The sequence below is a fragment of the Hibiscus syriacus genome, unplaced genomic scaffold, assembly GCF_006381635.1.
Source record: "Hibiscus syriacus cultivar Baekdansim isolate YM2019G1 unplaced genomic scaffold, ASM638163v2 tig00010968_pilon, whole genome shotgun sequence".
Taxonomy (NCBI): Eukaryota; Viridiplantae; Streptophyta; class Magnoliopsida; order Malvales; family Malvaceae; genus Hibiscus; species Hibiscus syriacus.
In genome coordinates, this window is record NW_024062239.1 from 692,803 (window position 1) to 701,081 (window position 8,279).

Sequence of the window (8,279 nt, forward strand, 5' to 3'; positions counted from 1 at the left end):
GAGGGACTTTCAAGGTAATGGCCTCAGTTCAGACATTCCAACATGTACTGGTGTCATAGCTGGTAAGTTTCTTTAGCTCTTTAGAGGGAAGTGATCTGGTGTTGGGTCTACACCATCCCCCACACCCTGAGCTAGCATGTAGAGCTACCATGGTGTAAGCGACCTTCTCCTAGGTTCACGGGGAACCTAGGTGTGTGGGCATCGAAACCAAGCGAATGGTACGATGTCTCTCTAGGATGATACATAGGGACGGTTTGGGGCCAATGGGCCCCATATCACACTCTAGGGTGAGGAGTGGGGTTGCAGCCTAGCATTCGCCATGCCCTGCGGGATCTCTTCTCCAAGATTACTTGTGGCTTTGGGATTATATTATGGCTTGGGACTAATATGTGGCTTGCTTGTTTGGACAAGATATTGTGGGATCGACTAATGAACAAAGGGATGATTCTTGGGCAATGTGGCTTTGCTTAATTATGAGTTAGTTTGAGGCTTGGATCTATGTTGGGAAAGGCTGACTTGTCTGGGATTTGTCCCATTCAAGTGTTGCACGACATAACAACAGGACCGAGATGTTATGTATGTGACACTTGGTATCACAGCCAGGTTGGTTTGGTTTTGGCAGATGATTTAGTTTCTTCGTTTCTATTTCACGCCAAGCGCTTCGACATGTTGAGTATGCAAGGTGGACAGTGTTCATGTCAAGCGCTTTAATGCGTGGAGGAGGTAGGATGACTTGACCATACGCCAAATGCTCTAGCGTGTGGAGTAGGCAGGGTGAAATAGCGTGGTAACTACACAGAGGTGCCGGTTTAAAGATTGATGCACAGATGTGCTCAATCGTTTCTTTAATGCATAGAGGTGCCAATTCAAATATTGATGAAAAGAGGTGCTCAATCGTTTTTTAATGCACAAAGGTGCCAGATTTTAGATTGAAGCACAGAGGTGCTCAATCATCCGAAAAGAGCAAAGGTTCCTGATCCTAGATTGAAGTACAAAGGTGCTCAATCATCCCAAAGCACAAAGGTGGCAGATTCTACACTGAAGCATAGAGGTGCTCAATCATTTTTAATTGTACAGAGGCGTCAGATTGTCGATTGAAGCACAGAGGTACTCAATCGTTAATTCAAGCACATAGGTGCTATGAATTTAGCACAGTGGTGCTCTTCTTTTTAGGCATGATAGGGCCTCATTTGTGTTGCAGGTATTGAGGTGCCGATGAACTAAAGGGAATCGCATGTGTAATGGTGGATCAAAAAGCTCTCACAGAGGTGAGGAGCAATAATTTATAGCGCCTGTCATACAGGAGAAGTGTTCTATGGATCGACAAAAGTTAGATGAGAATAAAGTAGCGTGAGCGGCCAGTAGAGCTCATATGATCTCTGGTGATCGAATGAGGAGAGTCGATAAGACTCAAGTGGAATTGGCGGAGACAATGACTGAATTGGGGAATGAGGTAAGAGATGTAATAGGTGTCATATAACTTGGGTATGAGGAGCTGAAGGCTCAAGTTAGTGTGGGCTTCAAGCGGTTGTACTACAACAAATTTTCTTATTAGTAGCATCTAGGTTATTGTCACTAAAACTTCAATTTATGTCACTATATGTATTTTGTGACGTAAAAGTCAATGTCACGACGATCATCACCCTAGGTGTGTCACTAAATGTCAAAAGTGACGATGTATGTGTTATCGTCATGTATTGTTTATATAGTGACGTTAATGGATAGCGTCACAGTTAATTTGCATTCAGTGACAATTACTTTTGTCATCAAATGATGTACATTTTCGTCATTAATAAATCATATTGTCACCAATAACACAATAATTAAATTGTATACATGACGAAAAGAAAATTGTCACATTTTTAGTAACATAGTATATCGTCACCTAATAGTAGCATGGATGATATTTATATATAACGTCGCTATATAATTAATATTCAATGACAACTAATTATGTCACTAAATTATGTAAAATTTCGTTATTTATTATTTATATCGTCACGGATAAAATCAACCTATAGGTGACGAAATAGATATTGTCAAATTTTTAGTGACATAATATAAATGTTACCTAATAATATTATGAATGACTTTTACGCATAACGTCACTTTATAATTTATATTCTATGACGGTTACGTCACTAAATTAAATAAGATTTCATTATTGATAGTTTATATTGTCACAAATAATACATTAAAATTAACTTATATGTGACGAAAAAGATAGTCACATTTTTAGTGACAATATATCGTGACCTAATAAATATTATCAATGATGATTATTCATAACGTCACCATATATAATGTCACCAATATAGTGGCAAAACTAAAAATTGTCACTTTTTTAATGACTATATATTAAAATAAAATTATTTATACAAATCTAAATAAAAAAATAGTTCACTTATTGCAAAATAATAAAATTTAAACAAATATTTCAATAAAAACATAATAATTTCATTTCTATAAATATAAAAATGTTTAAATGTTTACAGAAAATAAAAATAATATGATAATAATATGACTTGGGGAATATTTCGTAGTAGCAATCTCAATCCAATCCTTGAGTCGGTTGTGATTCCAATGCTTACATATTTTCTGCTCCTTCTTCAACTGGAGTTGATCGCAACTCCACCATTTTCTCCTAAAAAGTCATTCATGAATAAAATAATCCTTAGATGAAAAATTACAATTTAATACTTAATTTTGTGAGGTCTTGCATATTTTGCTTGTGCCTCAGATGTTGTCCATCCTTTGTCATTTGAATAATGAGTTGCCTTGAAGAAAACCATCCTATTTGGTTCTTCATCATCCTTGCGCTATGTGATTTCAAAAAATAAAAATTAGACTTTAAAATAAAAATAAACTTTATAATAAATATCAAAAGTGTCCAACTTACCTTAGGATATCGGCTAGCGACAAAAGCCCGAGATCCTTGATTAGTAGTTAACTCGACATTTCTTCTAACTCTTGCATTAGTTTCACACTTCCTCTTCAATTATAAACATGTATAAACATAATTTATAATTCATTATAGAAATAAAAAAAAAGAGTACAAATTTCATTACACAACAAAACCCACCAAGCATATTTCAATACGAGATTCATATCTACTCAAAAGAAGCTAAATTTAAGGATGAAACCATGAGCCTATGGCTTTACCACATATATGCAATTCAAAAAAAAAAATACTAGCAAGGATCCTGAATCTCAAAATAGGTTTAAAATGAAGGTTTTAATCATAGGGAAACACATCCAAATTCTATGGGAACTTTGCTAATTAGATTAGAATTTACACAATTGAAATGCATCATTTAATCATGGTTGAATTACAAATCAAATCACAAACTCCTAATCTCAAACATAGATATGCAACGAATAACAAAAAAATGACGATCTATGCAGGTATGCTTGCGTCTATAAAATATATAAGCCTAACAATCAAAACATGAAGACCAATTATTATCATGATGAACAAGGGGGAAATTTAAAGCAATCAGAATTAGCAGCCAGAACATTCAAAATCAAAGCAATGAAATAAAAAATCAAGAAGAAATATAAATTCGTAAATAGGAACCCTAAATTCACTACATCATTCAAAAAATAAATACCCAAAACGTCGGCCATAACAACGGGGACGATTGATTTCATAACCAGCTCCGGCCTCATCACTCCCATCGAGGCCAATAAATTCTAAGCTTTGTAATAAATTATGACGGATCTATATTCTATATTCAATAGCAACAATTCTCAGCTTCTCTGCAAGCATCGGCAAGAATTTAAAAGAAAATAAAAATGTTCTTATAACAATTGAAGAAGCTGTAAAGTGAGTAAAACTTCTCTTGTGTATCAAGAAGGATTACATACTAGTTTATATACAGAGTAAAGTTAACTAACTAATCAAGAACTACTGCTAACAAATCAGCTAACTAACTGATAACAATAAACTAGCTAACAAAACAAACTATAAGCTATAAAGATTACAAGCTGAATTTGATATACTCTAATACCCCCCTTCAAGCTGGATGTGCATGTATATTAAAAAGGCCCAGCTTGGTAATGAAATCTCGATGTACAGGAGGCCGAAGTGTTTTGGTGAAGATGTCAGCCAACTGGTCTGAGGAACGGACGTGAAATAACTTCAAAAAACCGGCTTTCACCTTGTCTTGTGCAAAATGACAATCAACTTCTATATGCTTTGTTCTCTCATGAAACACTTGATTAGTTGCAAGGTTGATTGCAGCCTGATTATCGCAATACAATCTTGCAAAACCAACATTCACATGAAAAGAAGAGAGCAAAGAAACGAGCCAAACTAATTCACACGTAGCCATGGCCATAGCTCGATATTCAGCCTCGCAAGAAGATCGGCTAACAACAACTTGTTTCTTTGATTTCCAGGACACCAGACTGTTACCAAAAAGGGCACAAAACCCAATTGTGGAGCGTCTTGTATCAGGACAGGAACTATAGTCCGAGTCAACAAATATGCTCAAGTGATTAGTGGATTGGACAAAAGCATTGGACAAAAGGGCACAAACGGCCTATTAATCGACGATACTCCTGGGGATCAGGAAGTAATTCTCCTTCATTTGCACTTAACTTCGAGGACAAAAGCATTGGCGATTCGGCTGGCTTGGTACCCAAGCATCCGGTATCTGCTAGTAATTGTAGTACATATTTCCTCTGGGATAGAATGATTCCAGTGTTATTCCTAGCAACTTCAAAACCTAGGAAATAACGCAGGGGCCCTAACTCCTTTAGTTTGAAATGCTTTTGTAAAAGACTCTGTATTTCATGTAAATCTTGTAGATTTTCCCCAGACAAAACTATGTCATCTACATAAACAAGAAGAGCAATGAATCCACTGCCACAGCCCTTGTGAACAAAGAATGTTCAAATGGAGATTGCTGAAAACCAAGTTGAAGAACAGCGTTTGAGAATGTAGTGAACCACTGTCTGGATGCTTGCTTCAAACCGTAAATAGATTTGTGAAGCTTGCAAACCGTGTTAGACCCTTTGTATTCAGATTTGTATCCGAGAGGTAGTTTCATATAAACTTCCTCATCCTACGTGCCGTTTAGAAAGGCATTGTTTACATCTAATTGTAACAAGTTCCAGTTGTGTGCTGCTGTTAGAGAAAGAAGGACTCGAAATGAGGTCATTTTGGCAACAGGTGAAAAAGTGTCCATGTAATCAATGCCTTCAATTTGTGTGAAGCCCTTAGCAACCAGTCTGGCTTTACACCGGTCAATCGAGCCATCAGCATTATACTTCACTCGATAGACCCATTTGCAATCAACAGCAATCTTTCCAGTGGGTAACGGAACAATGGTCCATGTTCCAAGCTCTTCCATGACTCGAAGTTCATCATACATAGCATTTCTCCAAGTAGAAGACTTGACAGCTTGATGATAATAAGAAGGCTCATCAATAGTCGAGATATTTGCAACAAATGCTCCATACTCGGTGGAAAGTTTTGAAGAAGAAACAAAACTTTCGATGGGATATAAACACTTTGAGGAAGCATTATTGCAATGATAATGCTGAAGGTATGAAGGTTTCTGAATAGTACGAGATGAGCGTCGAACTAGTATTGGAATTTCATCAGTCGAGGTAGTAGGTTCTGAAGCAACATCCGTATGTGATTCAGTATGCTCAGGAAAGGCATTGTTATTTGAATTAGTAGAGCCCAGGAGAGTATCATCAATGAAGTTATTAGAGCCAAGAGAAGCTCCATCATTCAAATCAGCGTGTTCAAGAGTTGGTATGAATAGCCTGAGAACTCTTACCACGAGAAGAGGTCGAAGAGGACCAATTCTTGGAATTGTAGCCAGGTGGATAATCGATCAGTTTGTAACACCTGTCTTTTGTATGGCCAAGAAGATTACAATGGCTACACAAAGGTCTATTTTTGCGAGTATTAGTGACGGGTTGAGACTTAGCAGCAAATGTTGGCTCGGAAATGGGATGAGAAGACTGTATGTTTCGCTGATTCTCTTCTTGAACGATCAAAGAAAAAACTTTTGAAATGGGAGGAAGAGGATCCATTAACAGAATTGTCCCCTTATGTGAGCATAAGACTCATTTAACCCCATTAAGAATTGAATTACTTGTTCTTGCTGCTGTTCAACAAGCATACGCTGCACTCCTCCACAATTACATTGGAGGCAACTGCATAACTGTCGAATTGAACACAATTCATCCCAAACAATTTTCAACTGAGTATAGTAATTGCTTACAGACAATTTATCTTGCCCGAGCTCGCATAAACGTTTCTTTAAGTGAAACAAACGTGGTCCATTTGCCTGCTGGAAACGATCAACCAAATCTTTCCAAATCTCAGCAGCAGTCGTGTGATACAACAAACTTGCAGCAATGTCTTTGGAGACGGAATTGAGAAGCCAAGAATTAACCAAACTATTGGCTCTTGTCCAGGCATTGAATTGGTTTACCATGGAAGGATCCGGAGCTTGAATTGAACCATCAACAAATCCAAGCTTGTTCTTAGCAGATAAGGCAAGCATCATTGACCTTTTCCAGCAGTGGAAATTATCATTTGAAAGCAACTGACTCACCAATATCATGCTAGGATTGTCAGATTGATGCAAGTAATAGGGATTTGCCCCATTGTCGAAACTATCATTCAATGAATCAAGCATGATGAAGTGTGGAAGGAAAGAAAGCAAACTTCTGATACCATATAACAATTGAAGAAGCTGTAAAGTGAGTAAAACTTCTCTTGTGTATTCAAGAAGGATCACATACTGGTTTATATACAGAGTAAAGTTAACTAACTAATCAAGAACTACTGCTAACAAATCAGCTAACTAACTGATAACAATAAACTAGATAACAAAACAAACTATAAGCTATAAAGATTAGAAGCTGAATTTGATATACTCTAATAGTTCTCTTTCGAAGCTTTTAATCTTTGTAACTTCCACATACCTTACATGAATTGAAATAGATTACATTTTGTGAACCAAGTAAGATTCCAGCAGATCCAAGATCCAAGGTTGAATTCACTCGACAAGAAGCTTACCACTATAGTTTTATCAGAATTTGTGAATGTGAGTGAGAAGTGAAGCACATAATCACAGTGATTACACATTCATATTTCACTACTATGACCAGCTTCGAAAAAATCTATGCAGCAAATGAAATTTTATTCGTGCAAACAACCTTTCAGTTCTAGAGATTTGAAATGCAAAACAGCAAAAACAAATGATTCCAAGCAAATTAGATGACAATACCTAACACCAGCATCACCCACGATTCCAATAGCCACGCCGGCAGAAAGACCAGCGAGGCGTCAAGCAAGACCAGAGGAAAGATGAGCATAGCCATCGAAAAGGTAGTAAGATTTGGCCTTCGGGTTAATCCCAGTGCTAATAATAACCGTAATAATCAACCCATAAATACCCAAAACACCGGCCATAACAACGGGGACTATTGATTTCATAACCAGCTCCGGCCTCATCACTCCCATCGAGGCCACTCCTATACCGCTCTTGGCCGTCCCATACGCAGCTCTCATACAGGAGAAAATGAGGGCAGCAGCAAAACCGAGGAAACCAAAGAATGGAGCAGTTTCATCGCCGCTGAATGTGGAGTCCATCCTAAACTTTCAGTTCTTCAACAATTTCGTCGATTATTTGAACAGCTTTGGAAACTATGTGATGGGTCGATTTCTTTCCAGATCAGAGGAGAGACAGAACCAGGAAATTTCTCAGAGGACCCTCGTGAACAGCTCTCTTTTTATTTTATTTTTTCTTTTTAGGGAATGTGTTTGGGGAGAGAAAAAAATAGCGGAATAAAAATAATTGAATGTGAAAATAATGGAGGGAATGGACTATATACAAAGGGCCGAAATTAAGGCCCAATATTAAGGCATTCGTTTTGCTCTCATCTTTTCTTTCATTATTAAATATTGATTTAATACAAAAATAATTGTTTAAACTATACTTAAAATTAACGTTTAAATAGTTTTTTATTAAAAATAAATGTCAATATGGTTTTCATCACACTTTTAAGTTCTTACCGTTGAGTCACACATACCACGTTCAATTTTTTTAAATTTTTTTAAATAATATTTTATTTTAAAAAATATAAATATAAATGTGACATGTGTCATTTAATGGTTTTTAATGGTAAACACCTAAAAGTTTAACGGATAAAACATAGATACCTATTTTTAACGAAAAAATTAGGCACCAAGAGTCAGTTTTAAGTAAAATATAGACACTTATTTTTATATTAAGCCTAAATATTCTTTA

At 36.5% G+C, this 8,279-nt stretch overlaps 1 protein-coding gene across 1 annotated transcript; it reads right to left on the bottom strand.

Annotated features, from left to right (window-relative positions):
• Positions 1–2,534: 2,534 nt before the first annotated feature.
• On the bottom strand, positions 2,535–7,775 carry LOC120204463 (V-type proton ATPase 16 kDa proteolipid subunit-like). The gene is made up of 3 exons (XM_039204548.1): positions 7,257–7,775; positions 2,900–2,992; positions 2,535–2,819 (listed from the first exon to the last, which is right to left on the bottom strand). The coding sequence occupies exon 1, from the start codon at positions 7,619–7,621 to the stop codon at positions 7,316–7,318; it is 306 nt and encodes a 101-aa protein (XP_039060479.1). The 5' UTR covers positions 7,622–7,775; the 3' UTR covers positions 2,535–2,819; positions 2,900–2,992; positions 7,257–7,315.
• Positions 7,776–8,279: the final 504 nt, after the last annotated feature.

Coding starts and splice junctions, on each gene's coding strand:
- LOC120204463 (XM_039204548.1), bottom strand. CDS start 7,621: ATGGACTCCACATTCAGCGGCGATGAAACTGCTCCATTCTTTGGTTTC.